Source organism: Nanorana parkeri, unplaced genomic scaffold, assembly GCF_000935625.1.
Source record: "Nanorana parkeri isolate BGI_ZX_2015 unplaced genomic scaffold, ASM93562v1 scaffold2148, whole genome shotgun sequence".
Taxonomy (NCBI): domain Eukaryota; kingdom Metazoa; phylum Chordata; class Amphibia; order Anura; family Dicroglossidae; genus Nanorana; species Nanorana parkeri.
The window spans coordinates 171,150-193,259 of record NW_017308416.1 but is presented as its reverse complement, the minus strand read 5'-3'; the positions used below and the strand labels follow the sequence as shown (position 1 = coordinate 193,259).

The window sequence follows — 22,110 nt, the reverse complement described above, 5'->3', positions numbered from 1 at the left end:
TCAGTACTGGTGGTCAAGTCTTCATCTTGGGGTCCTCACTGGTTGACCTTTTGATGGGGTTCAGTCCCAGTTTTAGTTCTTTCCGAATTCTGTAGGTGGGACTTATAACCCCCTCATCACTGTCACTTCTATGATAGACAGTTCTCATTGGTTCCCTCACTCTCTGACAAGGGTCTATGAGTGCAGAAGATCCTGAGGACCCATTACTGTGAGGGTGGAAGCGTAACATTCTCAGTAGTCCTCCACCTCAGAAACAACGCTGACTGATGTGGGCGGAGTCCTGGGTGAGGTGAACCAACCCGCTCGTGTCCTCCAATAATCTCTTTCTTTCTATTTGTAGTCCATGGATGGTACGTGGGGAAGATCTCAGAGGAACGTCTCAAGTGGTCTCCAGAAGATGAGGACATCGCACGGTATAGTCCAGGAGAAGACCATAATGTCCATCAGGTGCCCCACAGCGTGGAGGGACCATTGTATTCCTCTAATCCTGAAGAACCTCAGGCTGGGAGGGGCGGGGCCGTCCTTCAGACAAATAGGAAGCTTTCCTGTCCTGAGTGTGGGAAATGTTTTCATTACGAATCCAGTCTTCATATGCATATAAGAAATCACTCGGGTGAGCGGCCGTATTCCTGTACGGAGTGCGGGAAACATTTTCTCTTCAAGTCCAGTCTTCGTGCTCATATGAAAAGTCACAAGGGTCATGTTTCATATTCCTGTACTGAGTGCGGACAATGTTACCCTATAAAATCGCAACTTGTCAGACATCAGAGATCTCACACAGGCGAGAAGCCGTATTCGTGTCCCAAGTGCGGAAAAAGTTTCATCACAAGATCCAATTTAAAGACTCACCAAAGATCCCACACGGGGGAGAAGCCGTATTCCTGACCCGAGTGCCGGACATGTTTGCCGCGGAAATACGAACTTGTCATGCATCTGAGATCTCACACGGGAGAGAAGCCTTATTCCTGCGCTGAGTGTGGGAAGGGTTTTTCAGATAAGGCCAGTCTTAACAAACATCAGAGGATGCACACCGGGGAGAGGCCGTTCTCTTGCTCTGTGTGCGGGAAATGTTTTTCACAGAAGTCTTGTCTTTCCAGGCATCAGAGGACCCACAAAGCCCTCGAGGTGTATTAGGGTTCCTCCTGCAGAAATGTTCTACGTGGGTCATATTTTGCCGTACATCTTCTCAGGTACACTCCACATAAAGGAAATGAGAACTGGAGTCCTCGAGGGATACCTTACAATATTAATGAAAGATCTGAACCTCTATGTGTGACTTCCGCTCCTCTGTACCACAAAGATATTATACGCTCCATATAAAGGTCTTCAGTTGTGTCAGAGAAGAGGCGTGGAGGTTCTCCTGATGATCTACTCATCTGGTAGAAGTCCTACCATACAGGACTGAGTGTCATCACCTGCATTGAACCAATGACAGGGGCACAGAGAACTCCCAAGTCCTATATATTGCAGTGTCCCTATGGAGCACATCCCGCTTCCTGTGGTACAAGCCAATCATTCCTCATGGATCCATCACAGATAAGCCGATATTGGCATCCAGCTTCCGAGGGGTGGCCACTCGCTATGTGGACTGATCAGAAGAAGCTCCAATAGATCCCATGAATGTCTTCCAATAAAAACTCTTTCCACACCAGGAGCCGTCTCATAATCTGTGTATATTTGTATTCTACCAGCAGCTCAGTCGCAAGTCATTGGCAATGGTATGGAATGTGGGGGAAAGGTTGCACTAAACATCACATGCAGGTTCTGTACTGATATCCTCATCAATGGATGAGGATATGGAGGCAGATCTCTACTGATGGGGGTATCCTAAGTAGTCCCGGAAGGGTTTGTAGGGTATCGAAAGATGTGATGTGAAGGTAAAAACCCGACACGTTACGGGTGGGCTCACCATTCCCCTTCATAAGGGCTCATATGAAGCACAATGATACTGGACCGGTAATGGTGGGAAATGAAGATGAACTGATCCCAGCACGGTCAGACATCACAACATATAACTGATTCATGGACATTCCACCATAAGGAGCTCTCACCCGTATCCCCGGTGCTCCATGTTGGTTACAATGGGCTACAGAACACATCACTTCTCAATGTGGTGAAGTCCATCAGATAAACCACATGACTCTCCACCCACCAATGTTCTAAGGTTCAGACAGGTCTAGGAGTGTTGGGTTTCCTCTAAACCTGGGACATTGTCTTCTGCCTGCTACCAGGAAGTGAATGTCTCTCATTAGGTCACCAATGGTAGGTCTGGGAGTGTTGGGTTGCAGCCTTAAGAGCAAGTCACCAACCCTAGGAGGGCATTTTAGATCCAGTATCTCCTAAGGGGTCAGTGCTACGGTTGCGAATGTGTAGATGTCACCATAGGGGTTGTTTGATTCCTCAGATGAGAAGTTCCTCCTCAGGTGATGTCATAATGAGCAGAATATGGACTTCTCATCCACGTGAGACTCTTACAATGATGGTCTTGGACTCTGGAGCCCACTGGAGAAAAGGAAGGAGGAACCACTATGAAGTGAAAATCCTCTAAGTCCAGGACATTGTATTCTTCTGCCTGCTACCAGGACCTAAATGTCTCTCATTAGGTCACCAGTGGTAAGGTCTGGGAGTGTTGGGTTTCTTCTAAGCCAAGGACTTTGTATTCTTCTGCCTGCTACCAGGAAGTGAACGTCTCTCATTAGGTCACCAATGGTAGGTCTGGGAGTGTTGGGTTCTTCTAAGCCCAGGACTTTGTATTCTTCTGCCTGCTACCAGGAAGTGAACGTCTCTCATTAGGTCACCAGTGGTAAGGTCTGGGAGTGTTGGGTTTCTTCTAAGCCCAGGAAGTGAACGTCTCTCATTAGGTCACCAGTGGTAGGTCTGGGAGTGTTGGGTTTCTTCTAAGCCCAGGAAGTGAACGTCTCTCATTAGGTCACCAGTGGTAGGTCTGGGAGTGTTGGGTTTCTTCTAAGCCAAGGACTTTGTATTCTTCTGCCTGCTACCAGGAAGTGAACGCCTCTCATTAGGTCACCAATGGTAGGTCTGGGAACGTTGGGTTGCAGTCACCAGTAGGAACCCTAGGAGGGCCTTTTAGATCCAGCATCTCCTAAGGGGGGTCAGTACTACGGTTGCGAATGCATAGATGTCACCATCGGGGTTGTTTCCTCAGAGAAGTTCCTCCTCAGGTGATGTCATGATGAGCAGAATATGGACTCCTCATCCACGTCAGACTCTTAAAAGGATGGATTAGGATTCTGGAGCCCACCAGAGAAAAGGAAAAAGGAGGAACCACTATGCATTGAAAATCAAGCATGGCTACAAAGCACTGCATGTTGGGTATGGTGGAAAGGAGCCTGGGCCTACATAGTGCACATGTTTGTCCTTGTACCCATGCTCTGTAATTACATGGCTACAAGAGACGCCCATAAACCTCACATCTTCTGATGGTCTTCTTAGTGAGCTCAGTGTACCGGCTTATTCAATAACAGTACAAAGAACGGTTTATTACAATAACCCGAATCAGCCAATCAGGAGCCAGACTGCGGCTACAAAGGGTGGACAAGGTATTGCGGTTGCATGCTGAGGATTACGTCAACCACTTCCATTCCCCCCATTTCATACATTCTCTAACTTTGAGATCATTGGTTGGATATTGTGCGGGGCTGGCAGGAGGAGGACACACAGCGGTGGTGGTGGCACCTCTTCCAGAGTCACCGCTTTGACTTCTGAAGGGGCCATGTGTTGACCACTAAACACTAGGCCCGTACAAAGGACATCAGTCCTACAGATTGTTTGAAAATGATAATCAATGTCTCAGCAGTCGGTCTGTAGGCCGCTATATACTGAGCTTTGGGTGACGGGAGGAGGTTAGTCTATGTCCTACCATGGCCCTAAAGAGAACTATGAGATAAAAAGGTCACCTCGTACTTCTCTTTTAAGCAAAGCTCAACTAGTGTGATAATTTAGACAAAGACCTCGGCCAAATGTTATAGCCAATAAACTGTTTTCCTCCCAGAGACCGATACCTGAGACCCATCAGCCCTAGGAGCACACGGCAAACATCTCAGGTGGGGTCCATAGACTTCCACCAAGCCAATGTACACACTTGTATTTGGTTTCCTCGTTGTCATGTCTCACGCAAGGTTCTCTTGGGTTGGAGGTGAACTTGGTGACCTGATCTCTTCCATTTCATAGACATTTTATCTCAAAGGTCCTTACAAGATGGACTCACGGGATTCTTATTTGGAAGTTGTACTAATGAGTGGTGTATGTATGAAGAGAACGATGGCGGCCAATGTACAGCGACCGTGACTTCATGCTGGACATAATCTTAATACAACGAGCGGCTTCTCCTGCTGAACACCAGACGTTGTCTTCTCCAGGGCGCGTCTTCGATAGTTAGATCTTACTCCAAAATGGAACATATTGAGGGGAACCCTGTTATTGGGGCGCCGTGTGTAGACCATCGTACGATGAAGTCCTTCTACTCATAAACTATATATAATCTACAGGGTGGAAGAAGATATGACACCGTCCATCTATAAGGGTATAGACTACATGGACAACACAAGGCTATGAGAAGATTCTCGGGGCAGCTGTTCCTCTGAGCTCCACAAGGTGATGATCTCACCTCTACCCAGACAGGAAGTCTCTATGGTAAAAGGAAGTGACGTCAGGTACAAACAGGAAGTTGGGCAGAAGTAGAGAGGAGACATTGCTGGAACTGGCAGCAGAGGAGGTAATAAGATATTATGTTATATTTACACCCAGTAACCTCCCTCCCCCGTCATGTCCGTCCCCTTTTTCTCTATCAGTGGTGGGTGAAGCAGCTTGGGTTCCACTTGTGGGAGGGTCAGCAAATATTTTCGAATTGGGAACTTTAATCCGAACCCCATTAAAATCAATCGGAGGCGAATCCTGGAAATCAATTCTGGCAATTTTCAAGGGTAATAGGGAAAGTATTGTCAAACAAAGGGCATGGGTGGGGTGGAGCCGGGGGGGACATATACCTTTTAGTGGGGGGAGGGGTGGAGGTGGACTTATCAGAGACTGGAAGCCCTTTAAAAAGAAGGATCCCCAGATATCTGACCCTCCCGTAAATAAAGTGAGGGGCACAAACCACACCAAAATCCCGTCCAGTGGTGTCAATCCAACGTCAGGTCTTCCAGCGATGTAGATCCACCTCAGTCACAATGAGCCCCGCCCACTGAGAGAAAACGCTCCGACACCGTTTAGTACCGGTGGGTTCTCGCTGAGAATTACATCTACCGGTCAGAAGGTTTTTAGTGATACCCTTTTAACACTAAATTATTTTGCATGGGTCGTGTTCCCCCCGTGCCGGTGCCCGGGAGCCCCAAAGATTGCAATTTGGCCTCGGAGAAGACCATAAACAAAATGGTGACTGTACCATTGTGTGTGTCAGGTTCCTATAAGGTGTCAGGATGTCTCTGTCTATCTCTCCATGGAGGAGTGGGAGTATCTAGAAGGACACCGGGATCTCTACAAGGACGTGGCGATGGAGAATGCCCCGCCCCTCACATCACCGGGTAAGAGGAGAGAGCAGTACGGAGGCTCCGCCTACATCCCCCATCAGCTGATACACACATAGAAACAATGTATGCAGTCAGTGTGTGTGTTTCCTACAGATGGATCCAGTAAGAGGAACCCACCAGAGAGATGTCCCCGCCCCCTGTATTCCCAGGATCCCACCCAGGAAGATCTCACCCTCCCCCACCATGATCAGGTCGGTGGGTAGAATCCAAAGTGATACACTTCTATGTAGACTCAGGTTATTAGTACGCGCATTCTATAGATATTCTCTATCATTCTGTTGGTTTAGCGTGAAGAAGGGATGAAGATAAAAGTTGAGGTTAAAGAAGAAGAGACGTATGGGACGTGTCATCAGCAGACTATGGAGGAGGTCGAGATGAGGGAAGCCATAAAACAAGAGGAACCTTCTCTAGATACCTGACTGAGGACCAAGTACCGGTAGTCAGCCTAGACTTTGAGATTACGTTCCTTTGTATGTTTTAGGTTATCAGTGACCGGGTTTGAGAGATATTTCTGGTAATTTTGTTGGTTTAGAATGAAAAAGGAATGGATATGAAAGTTGAGGTCAAAGAGGAAGAAGAGGAGAGGTATGGGATGAATTATCAGCAGACTATGGAGAAGGTTGAGATGACGACGACAACTAAACAGGAGGAATCTTCCGTAGATATAAGCACAAGTGAGTAATGAACACTGCACTCAGAAATTGTTCTAGTATATGGATTGGACTGATGGTTGAGGATCTGTAGACCTCCACAACATCAGGCGAGAGGATGTCTACATCTTCCCCAAATTTATTGTAAACCAGACATAAGTACGGAGGGTCCACCTAGATCCCCCATCATCTGATACACACATAGAAACAATGTATTCAGTCAGTGTGTGTGTTTCCTACAGATGGATCCAGTAAGAGGAACCCACCAGAGAGATGTCCCCACCCCCTGTATTCCCGGGACCCCACCCAGGAAGATCTCACCATCCCCCACCATGATCAGGTAGATGATGGACAATCTCTGAGGGTTATGAGTTATACACAATTGTATTTGATTATAATGAATCTTTTTATTTTGACTTCAGAGTGGAGACCTCGGGGAGAATGCTGTTAAAGAAGAGATTAAAAAGGAGGATGAGGAGTACGGAGTGGTGACGGAACCTTCTGAAGGACACTCGGAGAGTGGAAACCTCATGAAGAATAATAATGTTAAAGAAGAGTGTAAAGAGGAGGATGAGGAGTACGGTGTGATGGAGATTTCTGAAGCACACAAGGAACTCTACCAGGACGTTATGATGGAGCCACCTAACAGGAACCCACCAGAGCGATGTCCCCGTCCTCTGTATTCCCGGGATCCCACACAGGAAGATCTCACCATCCCCCACCATGATCAGGTCGGTGGATAGGACACTACAGTGACTCCATACGTAATTAAATGAGAAGTATCTCTGTAGTGTCGGGTTATTGGTGGTCACATGACATTATTTTCTCTCCTTCTGTTGGTTTAGCGTGAAGAAGAGGTAGATATAAAAGATGAAGTGAAAGAGGAAGAAGAGGAGACGCATGTGATGGATTATCAGCAGAGTACGGAGGAGGTCGGGATGAGGGCAGAGATGAAACAGGAGGAACCTTCTCTAGATACCATCACAGGTGAGTCATGAACTCTAACTACAGAAACTGATTAGATATATGGAGTGATGATCGAGGATCTGGAGACCTTCATAGATGATCTCAGTGTTCTAATGGAGGACCAGCCGCCCCTCACATCACCGGGTAAGAGGAGAGAGCAGTACGGAGGCTCCACCTACATCCCCCATCATCTGATACACACATAGAAACAATGTATTCAGTCAGTGTGTGTGTTTCCTACAGATGGATCCAGTAAGAGGAACCCACCAGAGAGATGTCCCCGCCCCCTGTATTCCCGGGACCCCACCCAGGAAGATCACACTATGCCTCGCATTGATCAGGTAGGTGGGACTGAACACATACCCCCAAAATGTCTTCTAATTTATAAGATGACCCTTTTCCATGAAATCTCTTGTTCCTTCCTGTGTTCTATCATCTTTAATGTCTTTCAGGTCTTCACCCTAAATCCCAAAGTTGAGGTTAAAGAAGAAGAAGAGAAGACAATTGTCTATGGAGATCAGCAATCTATGGAGGAGGGAGGTCCTCTGTGTTCCCGGGATTCCACACAGGAAGATCTCACCATCCCCCACCATGATCAGGTCCGTGTTGAACAATAACTGGTGGTGTGTCTCGGGGATCTGGACGTTATTACAAATCATGTAATTTTTATAACTTTATTCAGAGTGGAATCCCGAGAGATTCTAAAGTTGATGTTAAAGAAGAGATACAAGAGGAGGATGGAGTGAAGGAGGAGCCAGAGCTTCCAAAAGGACACCAGGAGAACATGGAGTCATCCAACTACAGGAACCCACCAGAGAGATGTCCCCGCCCTCTGTATTCCCGGGATTCCGCACAGGAAGATCACATGTCTGCACATGATCAGGTTGGTGGGACGGACCATCTAGAACATGAAGGTGACCCAACACTCCGACATATGAAGGAGATGGGTGACACCTACATGATGAGACTTTCTGCCGTTCTGTTGGTTTAGGGTGAAGATCTGATGAAGATGAAAGTTGAGGGTGAAGTAGAAGAGACGTATGTGAGGGATGATCAGCGATATACGGAGGAGGCCGGGATGATGAGGACATCCATAGAGGAGGACACGCCTACAGAGATCAGCATAGGTGGGTCATAAACACTAAACACATTCCTCTGCTCGGTCCAGAGTAGGGCGGGGACTGAAAGCTCACAGTGTTTTAATACAGCCCCCCTTGGCCCCCGTCTCCCACTTCATCACTACTCACACCGCCTGCTCCCCAACCATCTTCGGCTTTGAAACCTTTGCACAGAAAGTGCTGATGGGTGACGAGTCCGTAGCTCAGTACTGGTGGTCAAGTCTTCATCTTGGGGTCCTCACTGGTTGACCTTTTGATGGGGTTCAGTCCCAGTTTTAGTTCTTTCCGAATTCTGTAGGTGGGACTTATAACCCCCTCATCACTGTCACTTCTATGATAGACAGTTCTCATTGGTTCCCTCACTCTCTGACAAGGGTCTATGAGTGCAGAAGATCCTGAGGACCCATTAACGTGAGGGTGGAAGCGTAACATTCTCAGTAGTCCTCCACCTCAGAAGCAAAGCTGACTGATATGGGTGGAGTCCTGGGTAAGGCGAACCAACCCGCTCGTGTCCTCCAATAATCTCTTTCTTTCTATTTGTAGTCCATGGACGGGACGTCGTGAAGATCTCGGAGGATTGTATCATGTTGTCTTCAGAAGATGAGGACATCACACAGTATGGTCCAGGAGAAGACCATAATGTCCATCAGGGGCCCCACAGTGCGGATGGACCATCGTATTCCTCCAATCCTGAGGGTCCTCAGACCGGGAGGGGCGGAGCCGCCCTTCCAACAGATAGGAGGTTTTTCTGTCCTGAGTGCGGGAAATATTTTAGTCTGAAGTCCAGTCTTAACGAGCACATGAGATGCCACACTGGTTCTCTTTCATATTTCTGTACGGAGTGCGGACGGCGTTATGCCACGTTACTGCAACTCGTCACGCATGAGAAAGTTCACCGAGGTGAGAAGCCGTATTCATGTCCTACGTGTGGGAGATGTTTCTTCACAAAATCAGATTTGGACATTCACCAATGCCTTAACACAGTGGATAAACCATTTTCCTGCCCTCAGTGCGGGAAAGGTTTTTCACGGAAGTACAGTCTTAAGATACATCGAAGATCTCACACAGGCCAGAAAACGTATACCTGCTCGGAGTGCGGGAAGTGTTATTTACGGAAAACTAACTTTATTAAACATCAAAAATTTCATACAGGTGAGATCCCTCAGAGTTGAGAAGCCGTATTTCTGCCTTAAGTGTGGGAAATGTTTCTTTACAAAACTTGGAGATTTACCAATGTTCTCACACAGAGGAGAAGCCGTATTTTTGTCCTGAGTGTGGGAAAGGTTTTTCGCAGAAGTTTAATCTTGCTATATATCAAAGTATTCATATGGGTGAAAAGCCCTGTCCTCTGTGTGGGGAATGTTATTCACAGATTACTGAACTTCTTATACATCAAAGATCCAACACGGGGGGGAGCCATTTTCCTGACCTCCGTGTGGGAAAGGTTTTTTACAGAAGTTCTGTCTTGCTAAACATCAGAGAACACACACAACCCCCTGAAGTATCAATGTACCTAGTGCAGTGGTCATGTTTTATGTTGCCTCACATCAGAGATCTTCTCCAAACCATCTATGGATGATACCACTATGAACACTGAGCTTTGTGACCATAAAAACTCGAATCCGTTTCTCCTAATCACTAATACAACAGGGATTCAGTGCCATGAAGTTCACCACAGACTTTGCTTTAGCCCAACTTAGACGTTAGAAGATGTCTCTTATAATGTTGGGTCTCTAGCCACCTCTATGAAAGGTAGGACATTCTCTGCAGCCTTTGCATGAGCTTCCTTCAAAGCCTTTGAGGAACATCACCTGCCCCACGAGCCTCCTGTTAGGCTTTTACTGTGTTGGTTATAGCAGGACCATCAGATGGCTGAGCAGGAAGAGCCAGTGCCAGGTACAGAAGACTCCTCCAAGGGTTTGGATCCACCACAGAGCTCATTGTGGAGTCCACTACTCCAGGACACGTTCCTGATGGCCGAGTGTACATAAAACATGCTAATAAACACCCAACCTTGTGTTTGTCTTATTATATGACTCATAGAAATGACCCACCACACACCTTATCTTCTCGTTGGGTGCTGTGGATGGCACTGAGATCACGTAGATAGGCCACCATGGCTTCATATCCAACAGAAGCACCTCCACGGAGGTCCAGTCTCGGTATCACAGTATATTACAACATTTTGGGTCTTCACAGGGTTCCTTCATCAGGGGTGACGTGACCAGTGAGGTCCTGGTGTGTTGTAACGTACGGTGATACCAAGATTGGACATCGGTGGAGGCGTTTCTGTTGGAGATGAAGCCATGGTGTGCTGGTATATGAATGACTCGAGACTTGTCTCCAGAATTCTTCTTAGCCAATAAGAATCATGAAGATAAACGTAGAGTGAGAGTCATTCCTAAGAAAAGTGAAATGTGGACAATATCGAGAGGGACTCCTAGAAGAAGGTCACATCAAGGGGAGATAAGAGACCTTGGTCCCTATGAACAGCCGTGTATTGTATGGAGAGTAACACAATTCGGCTCCCATAGACTTCAATGGGGTTCAGACGGGGTTGTGGGTTTCCTGCTAGGAGTTGGGGTTCAAGCGATAGGTTTGGGGGTTGTGGGTTTCCTGCTAGGAGTTGGGGTTCAAGCGATAGGTTTGGGGGTTGTGGGTTTCCTGCTAGGAGTTGGGGTTCAAGCGATAGGTTTGGGGGTTGTGGGTTTCCTGCTAGGAGTTGGGGTTCAAGCGATAGGTTTGGGGGTTGTGGGTTTCCTGCAGGGTTTGGCTTCTATGGGGTTCAGACGATATGTTTGGAAGTTTCCTGCTGGGTTCGGCTTCCATACACTATAATGGGGTTCTAGTGATATGTTTGTGGGTTTCCTCCTGGGTTTGGCTCCTATAGACGTCAGTGGGCTTCAGGTGATAGGTTTGGGGGTTGTGAGTTCCTTTAGGGTTCAGCTCCCATAGACTTCAGTGGGGTTTGGACGATATGTTTGGGGGTTTCCTGCTGGGTTTGCTCCCATCGACTTCATTGGGGTTCAGGCAATAGTTTGGGGGTTTTCCGTTAGGTTGGGCTCCCATACACTTCATTGGGGTTCAAGCGATAGGTTTGGGGGTTGTGGGTTTCTTGCTGGGTTGGGCTCCCATAGACTTCATTGGGGTTCAGGTAATATGTTTAGGGGTTGTGGGTTTCCTGATGGGTTCGGGTGATATGTTTGGGGGTTCGACTCTCTTAGAGTTCAGTTGGGGTTCGGGTGATGTGTTTGTGGGTTTCCAGATGGGCTTGGTTCCCATAAACTTCAGTGGGGTTTGGGTGATATGTTTGGGAGTGGTGGGTTTCCTGCTGGGTTCGGCTCCCATAGACTTCAGTGGGGTTCGGACGATATGTTTGGCGGTTGTAGGTTTCCTGGTTGATTTTGGTCCTCCAGAGAGATGTCCCCGCCCTCTGTATTCCCGGGATTCCGCACGGGAAGATCACATGTCTGCACATGATCAGGTTGGTGGGACGGACCATCTAGAACATGAAGGTGACCCAACACTCCGACATATGAAGGAGATGGGTGACACCTACATGATGAGACTTTCTGCCGTTCTGTTGGTTTAGGGTGAAGATCTGATGAAGATGAAAGTTGAGGGTGAAGTAGAAGAGACGTATGTGAGGGATGATCAGCGATATACGGAGGAGGCCGGGATGATGAGGACATCCATAGAGGAGGACACGCCTACAGAGATCAGCATAGGTGGGTCATAAACACTAAACACATTCCTCTGCTCGGTCCAGAGTAGGGCGGGGACTGAAAGCTCACAGTGTTTTAATACAGCCCACCTTGTCCCCCGTCTCCCACTTCATCACTACTCACACCGCCTGCTCCCCAACCATCTTCGGCTTTGAAACCTTTGCACAGAAAGTGATGATGGGTGACGAGTCCGTAGCTCAGTACTGGTGGTCAAGTCTTCATCTTGGGGTCCTCACTGGTTGACCTTTTGATGGGGTTCAGTCCCAGTTTTAGTTCTTTCCGAATTCTGTAGGTGGGACTTATAACCCCCTCATCACTGTCACTTCTATGATAGACAGTTCTCATTGGTTCCCTCACTCTCTGACAAGGGTCTATGAGTGCAGAAGATCCTGAGGACCCATTACTGTGAGGGTGGAAGCGTAACATTCTCAGTAGTCCTCCACCTCAGAAGCAAAGCTGACTGATATGGGTGGAGTCCTGGGTAAGGCGAACCAACCCGCTCGTGTCCTCCAATAATCTCTTTCTTTCTATTTGTAGTCCATGGACGGGACGTCGTGAAGATCTCGGAGGATTGTATCATGTTGTCTTCAGAAGATGAGGACATCACACAGTATGGTCCAGGAGAAGACCATAATGTCCATCAGGGGCCCCACAGTGCGGATGGACCATCGTATTCCTCCAATCCTGAGGGTCCTCAGACCGGGAGGGGCGGAGCCGCCCTTCCAACAGATAGGAGGTTTTTCTGTCCTGAGTGCGGGAAATATTTTAGTCTGAAGTCCAGTCTTAACGAGCACATGAGATGCCACACTGGTTCTCTTTCATATTTCTGTACGGAGTGCGGACGGCGTTATGCCACGTTACTGCAACTCGTCACGCATGAGAAAGTTCACCGAGGTGAGAAGCCGTATTCATGTCCTACGTGTGGGAGATGTTTCTTCACAAAATCAGATTTGGACATTCACCAATGCCTTAACACAGTGGATAAACCATTTTCCTGCCCTCAGTGCGGGAAAGGTTTTTCACGGAAGTACAGTCTTAAGATACATCGAAGATCTCACACAGGCCAGAAAACGTATACCTGCTCGGAGTGCGGGAAGTGTTATTTACGGAAAACTAACTTTATTAAACATCAAAAATTTCATACAGGTGAGATCCCTCAGAGTTGAGAAGCCGTATTTCTGCCTTAAGTGTGGGAAATGTTTCTTTACAAAACTTGGAGATTTACCAATGTTCTCACACAGAGGAGAAGCCGTATTTTTGTCCTGAGTGTGGGAAAGGTTTTTCGCAGAAGTTTAATCTTGCTATATATCAAAGTATTCATATGGGTGAAAAGCCCTGTCCTCTGTGTGGGGAATGTTATTCACAGATTACTGAACTTCTTATACATCAAAGATCCAACACGGGGGGGAGCCATTTTCCTGACCTCCGTGTGGGAAAGGTTTTTTACAGAAGTTCTGTCTTGCTAAACATCAGAGAACACACACAACCCCCTGAAGTATCAATGTACCTAGTGCAGTGGTCATGTTTTATGTTGCCTCACATCAGAGATCTTCTCCAAACCATCTATGGATGATACCACTATGAACACTGAGCTTTGTGACCATAAAAACTCGAATCCGTTTCTCCTAATCACTAATACAACAGGGATTCAGTGCCATGAAGTTCACCACAGACTTTGCTTTAGCCCAACTTAGACGTTAGAAGATGTCTCTTATAATGTTGGGTCTCTAGCCACCTCTATGAAAGGTAGGACATTCTCTGCAGCCTTTGCATGAGCTTCCTTCAAAGCCTTTGAGGAACATCACCTGCCCCACGAGCCTCCTGTTAGGCTTTTACTGTGTTGGTTATAGCAGGACCATCAGATGGCTGAGCAGGAAGAGCCAGTGCCAGGTACAGAAGACTCCTCCAAGGGTTTGGATCCACCACAGAGCTCATTGTGGAGTCCACTACTCCAGGACACGTTCCTGATGGCCGAGTGTACATAAAACATGCTAATAAACACCCAACCTTGTGTTTGTCTTATTATATGACTCATAGAAATGACCCACCACACACCTTATCTTCTCGTTGGGTGCTGTGGATGGCACTGAGATCACGTAGATAGGCCACCATGGCTTCATATCCAACAGAAGCACCTCCACGGAGGTCCAGTCTCGGTATCACAGTATATTACAACATTTTGGGTCTTCACAGGGTTCCTTCATCAGGGGTGACGTGACCAGTGAGGTCCTGGTGTGTTGTAACGTACGGTGATACCAAGATTGGACATCGGTGGAGGCGTTTCTGTTGGAGATGAAGCCATGGTGTGCTGGTATATGAATGACTCGAGACTTGTCTCCAGAATTCTTCTTAGCCAATAAGAATCATGAAGATAAACGTAGAGTGAGAGTCATTCCTAAGAAAAGTGAAATGTGGACAATATCGAGAGGGACTCCTAGAAGAAGGTCACATCAAGGGGAGATAAGAGACCTTGGTCCCTATGAACAGCCGTGTATTGTATGGAGAGTAACACAATTCGGCTCCCATAGACTTCAATGGGGTTCAGACGGGGTTGTGGGTTTCCTGCTAGGAGTTGGGGTTCAAGCGATAGGTTTGGGGGTTGTGGGTTTCCTGCTAGGAGTTGGGGTTCAAGCGATAGGTTTGGGGGTTGTGGGTTTCCTGCAGGGTTTGGCTTCTATGGGGTTCAGACGATATGTTTGGAAGTTTCCTGCTGGGTTCGGCTTCCATACACTATAATGGGGTTCTAGTGATATGTTTGTGGGTTTCCTCCTGGGTTTGGCTCCTATAGACGTCAGTGGGCTTCAGGTGATAGGTTTGGGGGTTGTGAGTTCCTTTAGGGTTCAGCTCCCATAGACTTCAGTGGGGTTTGGACGATATGTTTGGGGGTTTCCTGCTGGGTTTGCTCCCATCGACTTCATTGGGGTTCAGGCAATAGTTTGGGGGTTTTCCGTTAGGTTGGGCTCCCATACACTTCATTGGGGTTCAAGCGATAGGTTTGGGGGTTGTGGGTTTCTTGCTGGGTTGGGCTCCCATAGACTTCATTGGGGTTCAGGTAATATGTTTAGGGGTTGTGGGTTTCCTGATGGGTTCGGGTGATATGTTTGGGGGTTCGACTCTCTTAGAGTTCAGTTGGGGTTCGGGTGATGTGTTTGTGGGTTTCCAGATGGGCTTGGTTCCCATAAACTTCAGTGGGGTTTGGGTGATATGTTTGGGAGTGGTGGGTTTCCTGCTGGGTTCGGCTCCCATAGACTTCAGTGGGGTTCGGACGATATGTTTGGCGGTTGTAGGTTTCCTGGTTGATTTTGGTCCTGTAGACTTCAGTGGGGTTTGGGTGATATGTTTGGAGGTTTCCTGTTAGGTTTGGCTCCTGTAGACTTCATTGGGGCTTGGGTGATATGTTTGGGGGTGGTGGGTTTCCTGCTGGGTTCGGCTCCCATAGACTTCAGTGGGGTTTGGGTGATATGTTTGGAGGTTTCCTGTTTGGTTTGGCTCATATAGATTTAATTGGGGGTTTGGGTGAAATTTTTGGGGGTTGTGGGTTTCCTGCTGGGTTTTGCTCCCATAGACTTCATTGGGGTTTGGGTGATATGTTTGGAGGTTTCCTGTTGGGTTTGGCTCCTGTAGACTACATTGGGGTTCAAGCAATAGGTTTGGGAGTTGTGGGTTTCCTGGTGGGCTCGGATTCTATAGACTTCATTGGGGTTTGGGTGATATGTTTGGGGGTTGTGGGTTTCCTGGTGGGTTTGGGTCCTATAGACTTCAGTGGGGTTTGGGTGATATGTTTGGAGGTTTCCTGCTGGGTCGGCTTCCATAGACTTCATTGGGGTTCCGGTGATATGTTTGGGGGTTGTAAGTCTCCTGCTGTGTTCGGCTTCTATAGACTTCAGTGGGGTTTGGGTGATATGTTTGGAGGTTTCCTGTTGGGTTTGGCTCCTGTAGACTTCATTGGGGTTTGGGTGATATGTTTGGAGGTTTCCTGTTGGGTTTGGCTCCTGTAGACTTCATTGGGGTTTGGGTGATATGTTTGGAGGTTTCCTGTTGGGTTTGGCTTCTATAGACTTCAGTGGGGTTTGGGTGATATGTTTGGAGGTTTCCTGTTGGGTTTGGCTTCTATAGACTTCAGTGGGGTTTGGGTGATATGTTTGGAGGTTTCCTGTTGGGTTTGGCTTCTATAGACTTCAGTGGGGTTTGGGTGAGATGTTTGGAGGTTTCCTGTTGGGTTTGGCTTCTATAGACTTCAGTGGGGTTTGGGTGATATGTTTGGAGGTTTCCTGTTGGGTTTGGCTTCTATAGACTTCAGTGGGGTTTGGGTGATATGTTTGGAGGTTTCCTGTTGGGTTTGGCTCCTATAGACTTCATTGGGGTTTGGGTGATATGTTTGGAGGTTTCCTGTTGGGTTTGGCTCCTGTAGACTTCATTGGGGTTTGGGTGATATGTTGGGGTGTTGTGGGTTTTCTGCTGGGTTTGGCTCCTATAGATTTAATTGGGGTTTGGGTGAAATTTTTGGGGGCTGTGGGTTTCCTGCTGGGTTTGGCTCCTATAGACTTCATTGGGGTTTGGGTGATATGTTTGGGGTTCGCAGGTCTCCCGCTGGGTTTGGCAAACGTCCCATGTACTGAGCTTTGCGTGTTTCACTCATCACTAGTGAGCAGCTTCACTCCTTTAAATCACACGCTTTGTTTCCTCTGGACGTTGCGTTTCCGTAGTCAGGTTTTGCTCCAAAATGTAATTGTCCACGAAGAAAGTCAAACCTGTTATTAGGAGGATCTCTCCCTCTCGGTGGGGTGGAGATGACCCATCTATAAGGATATACAGAACATACACACTATGAGAGGTTTCTCGGGGCTGCAATTCCTCTGAGCTCCACAAGGTGGTGATCTCACCCATACCCAGACAGGAAGTCTCTATGACAGGAAGTGATGTCACGTATAAATAGGAAGTTCTAGCTCTGAGGTGATTTTGGAGAAGACATTGCTGGAACTGGCAGCAGAGGAGGTAAGAAGATATTATTTTCATTGTCCAGCTATTATAACCTATTCTGGAGCTTGTTATCGGGAGGGTGAGTTCCTTCAGGGAAGTGTTCTAATGACTATTTCCTCATTTTATGCATTTTAATTAGGAAGAAAAAGAGGGAAAAGTTACCGTTTGTAGAATTTATTTGTCTATAATTAAGTCAGATGTTCAGAAGAAGGTGTCGGCCGAGTACACAATATCACCCACATACACCGTTGCCTCCTGTATCTCCAACAACCTGGAAATGGAGTAATATCTCATCTGGATCGGTAAACGGGCCGCAATATATAAATTTATTACAGGAACATTTTACGGGGCGGTTTATAGAAGACCGGACTGGATATGTTCCACCCACACCGAGAGAGGACAATACTGAGGGCCGTTCTCCAACACTAAAGCCGGCCATACCTGCTGATTCCTGATCAATTGGTTGAAATTCAGGCTGTGGGGGGCCCTCCAACCCGCGAGGTCTCCAACTGGCTCGCCAAACGTTGTATAAAAGAATCTCTGAGGACATTGCGAAAGGTTGACCGTTCCCCACAGATGGATCATGTGTAATCTAAAGGCTGAGAAAATTCAGTCTTGGGTGAACCCCCTAAGTTTCAGTGTTATTAGTGGTGTCCCCCAAGGTTCAGTGTTGGTGGTGGTGTCCCCCAAGGTTCAGTGTTGTTGGTGGTGTCCCCCAAGGTTCAGTGTTGGTGGTGGTGTCCCCCAAGGTTCAGTGTTGGTGGTGGTGTCCCCCAAGGTTCAGCGTTGTCGGTGGTGTCCCCCAAGGTTCAGTGTTAGTGGTGTCCCCCAAGGTTCAGCGTTGTCGGTGGTGTCCCTATGACATCACACTGACCTCACATCTCCTCCTCCCAATGTCCTTCCATCCAGAGTCACCACATCGTATGACATCACACTGACCGTGAGAATGAGAAAACACATTTAACATGGATAATAAAACTTTTATCTGGTATCCGAGAGTAAGAGGCTCCCCGACCCCAAGAAAGAGAGCAAAAGCTGAGCAGTCCGGACTGCATGTGTCCCCACTACGTTCTTGGATCTACCAGAACCCCTCTATCACCCACCTCGTGACCAACACGACCCAGATCATGACCAACATTTTATGTCTACAGGAGAACAGAAAACACGGGATTGTATCAAGGAGGATGGAGGAGGAGGACCGGAGTCACATGACGGAAAGGATACTGAACCTCACCCTGGAGATCATCTACCTGCTGACCAGAGAGGTGAGGATTGGTAGGTGGGGCGGAGCTTCTACAACATGAAAGAGACTCCGGGAGACCATAGATGGATATTATAAGATATTTTATCTCATGTTCTGGGTTTAGGGGGAGGATGTGACGGATATAAAAATTGAGGTGAAATCAGAAGTAGAAGAGACGTATGTGAGGGATGATCAGCGATATACGGAGGAGGCCGGGATGATGAGGACGTCCATAGAGGAGGCCGGGATGATGAGGACGTCCATAGAGGAGGACACGCCTACAGAGATCAGCACAGGTGACCCAGAATATATTCTTCTCTTATCTCTGATCTGTTACTGTACACTGATTGGTCCAGAGTGGGGCGGAACTGAGTGATATCAGCCAATAATGGGTTGATAATGGTCACCTCCCTGTACTGATATCCGTCCTGGGCTCCACAGATTAGGTTGGTTCCTCTTCCAGAAAATTGACTGCAAGCTCCCTCCGGTGTTGCCTATCACCAGAAGCTTAGGCCTATGGTCACTTGTTCTGTGGTGAAGGGTCAACAAGTCTGAACTCTGATAAACAAGAGCTTCAGAGATCACATGACTCAGTGCCTAGGCTTGTGGTTGAGTGTAGAGCATGCTCCTCCCAGTCCCCATTGGCTTCACCAGTGATGGTGAGCTGGGAGGATGTCCAAAGACCCTTTGACTGAAGAGGGGAGGAGTCCCGGCTGGTTGGGACCTCCTCATAGAACATGTGCTCCCTCAGACCTCCTGATCCAGATGGAATGTTGAGTGAAGTCATCTAACCCTCTCATATCTCTCCATCATGTGTTTCTATGTTTCCAGGACACGCCATGGAGGAACCCTCAAAGGATCGTCTGACTTTATCTCCAGGTTGTAAGATGGAAGATGAGGACATCACAGCAGATTGTGCGGGAGAAGAGACAATGAGCTCAGCTATGGATGGTGGACGTCACAGTGTGGGTAGACCATGGACTCCCTCTGACTCTGAGCGACCTCGTCCTGTGGGGGATGGGGCCGGAATTCAGGCGGAGAAGACATTTTCCTGTCCTGAGTGTGGGAAAGGCTTTTCACGGAAGTCCTATCTTTCTGTACATCAGATCTGGCACACAGGCGAGAAGCCGCATTCCTGCTCTGAGTGCGGGAAATGTTACTCACGGAAATCAGACCTTCTCGTACATAGCAAAATTCACACAGGGGAGAAGCCCTATTCCTGTCCTGAGTGCGGAAAACGTTTTGCACGTAAACCAGATCTCACTGCACACCAAAGGTCTCACACAGGGGAGAAGCCATTTGGCTGCTCTGAGTGTGGGAAAAGCTATGCATGGAGGTCACAGCTTTTGAGACATCTAAGATCTCACACGGGTGAGAAACCGTATTCATGCCCTGAGTGTGGGAAATGTTACCCACTGAAGTCAGAACTGCTCACACATCAAAGATATCACACAGGGGACAGGCCCCATTCCTGTCCTGAGTGCGGAATTAGCTTTTTGTGGAAATCGGAACTTGATAGACATAAAAAGTGTCACACGGGGGAGAAGCCGTATGCCTGCTCTGAGTGCGGAAAATGTTTTCTCCGTAAGTCAGATCTTGGTAAACATCTGAGATCTCACACGGGGGAAAAGCCGTATTCCTGCCCGGAGTGTGGGAAATGTTTTTCAGAGAGGTCCAACCTTTTCAGACATCAGAGATCCCACACAAACCTTGAGGTGTATTAGTGGTCAGAGTCCACACTAGAGGACTGACAATGTCACTGCAGTAGTAGTCTGTGCCGACTGATATCTTCATTGACTTGGAGAGCCCCCTGCTGGAGGAAAGTGGAAAATACGACATCTTCAGATGGAACATCTCAGATTTGAATTATGATTTTCTTTAATTTTACAGTAAAACTCAGAGATGAAGGTTCTCGTTGTTTGTCCTGTATTTGTGGTATGTCCTTATCACAGCGAGACCATCCCGGAGATATCCCCCTTATCACAGCGGGACCATCCCAGAGATCTCCCCCTTATCACAGCGGGACCATCCCGGAGATCTCCTTATCACAGCGGACAATCCCAGAGATCTCCTCCTCATCACAGCGGGACCATCCCGGAGATCTCCTTATCACAGCGGACAATCCCAGAGATCTCCTCCTCATCACAGCGGGACCATCCCGGAGATCTCCTTATCACAGCGGACAATCCCAGAGATCTCCTCCTCATCACAGCGGGACCATCCCGGAGATCTCCTTATCACAGCGGACAATCCCAGAGATCTCCTCCTCATCACAGCGGGACCATCCCGGAGATCTCCTTATCACAGCGGACAATCCCAGAGATCTCCTCCTCATCACAGCGGGACCATCCCGGAGATCTCCTTATCACAGCGGACAATCCCAGAGATCTCCTCCTCATCACAGCGGGACCATCCCGGAGATCTCCTTATCACAGCGGACAATCCCAGAGATCTCCTCCTCATCACAGCGGGACCATCCCGGAGATCTCCTTATCACAGCGGACAATCCCAGAGATCTCCTCCTCATCACAGCGGGACCATCCCGGAGATCTCCTTATCACAGCGGACAATCCCAGAGATCTCCTCCTCATCACAGCGGGACCATCCCGGAGATCTCCTTATCACAGCGGACAATCCCAGAGATCTCCTCCTCATCACAGCGGGACCATCCCGGAGATCTCCTTATCACAGCGGACAATCCCAGAGATCTCCTCCTCATCACAGCGGGACCATCCCGGAGATCTCCTTATCACAGCGGACAATCCCAGAGATCTCCTCCTCATCACAGCGGGACCATCCCGGAGATCTCCTTATCACAGCGGACAATCCCAGAGATCTCCTCCTCATCACAGCGGGACCATCCCGGAGATCTCCTTATCACAGCGGACAATCCCAGAGATCTCCTCCTCATCACAGCGGGACCATCCCGGAGATCTCCTTATCACAGCGGACAATCCCAGAGATCTCCTCCTCATCACAGCGGGACCATCCCGGAGATCTCCTTATCACAGCGGACAATCCCAGAGATCTCCTCCTCATCACAGCGGGACCATCCCGGAGATCTCCTTATCACAGCGGACAATCCCAGAGATCTCCTCCTCATCACAGCGGGACCATCCCGGAGATCTCCTTATCACAGCGGACAATCCCAGAGATCTCCTCCTCATCACAGCGGGACCATCCCGGAGATCTCCTTATCACAGCGGACAATCCCAGAGATCTCCTCCTCATCACAGCGGGACCATCCCGGAGATCTCCTTATCACAGCGGACAATCCCAGAGATCTCCTCCTCATCACAGCGGGACCATCCCGGAGATCTCCTTATCACAGCGGACAATCCCAGAGATCTCCTCCTCATCACAGCGGGACCATCCCGGAGATCTCCTTATCACAGCGGACAATCCCAGAGATCTCCTCCTCATCACAGCGGGACCATCCCGGAGATCTCCTTATCACAGCGGACAATCCCAGAGATCTCCTCCTCATCACAGCGGGACCATCCCGGAGATCTCCTTATCACAGCGGACAATCCCAGAGATCTCCTCCTCATCACAGCGGGACCATCCCGGAGATCTCCTTATCACAGCGGACAATCCCAGAGATCTCCTCCTCATCACAGCGGGACCATCCCGGAGATCTCCTTATCACAGCGGACAATCCCAGAGATCTCCTCCTCATCACAGCGGGACCATCCCGGAGATCTCCTTATCACAGCGGACAATCCCAGAGATCTCCTCCTCATCACAGCGGGACCATCCCGGAGATCTCCTTATCACAGCGGGACCATCCCAGAGATCTCCCCCTTATCACAGCGGGACAATCCCAGAGATCTCCCTTTTATCACAGCGGGACCATCCCAGAGATCTCCTCCTCATCAC

At 48.4% G+C, this 22,110-nt stretch overlaps 2 protein-coding genes across 2 annotated transcripts in view; both read left to right on the top strand.

The window, feature by feature from the left end:
• The first annotated feature begins 1,067 nt into the window (after nt 1-1,067).
• Nucleotides 1,068-13,174, top strand: LOC108800879 (zinc finger protein 567-like). The gene is made up of 8 exons (XM_018572863.1): nt 1,068-1,190; nt 6,082-6,207; nt 6,622-6,825; nt 7,045-7,186; nt 8,827-9,435; nt 11,673-11,865; nt 12,053-12,189; nt 12,546-13,174. Exons 1-8 carry the CDS (start codon nt 1,068-1,070, stop codon nt 13,172-13,174), a joined length of 2,163 nt encoding a protein of 720 aa, XP_018428365.1.
• Nucleotides 13,175-19,175: 6,001 nt separating this feature from the next.
• The window catches only part of LOC108800878 (zinc finger protein 585A-like), a 50,570-nt gene continuing 47,635 nt past the window's right edge, over nt 19,176-22,110 (top strand). The window contains exon 1 of the mRNA XM_018572862.1: nt 19,176-19,946. Coding sequence (XP_018428364.1) covers nt 19,176-19,946 — 771 coding nt within the window. The remainder of the gene's footprint in view (nt 19,947-22,110) is intronic.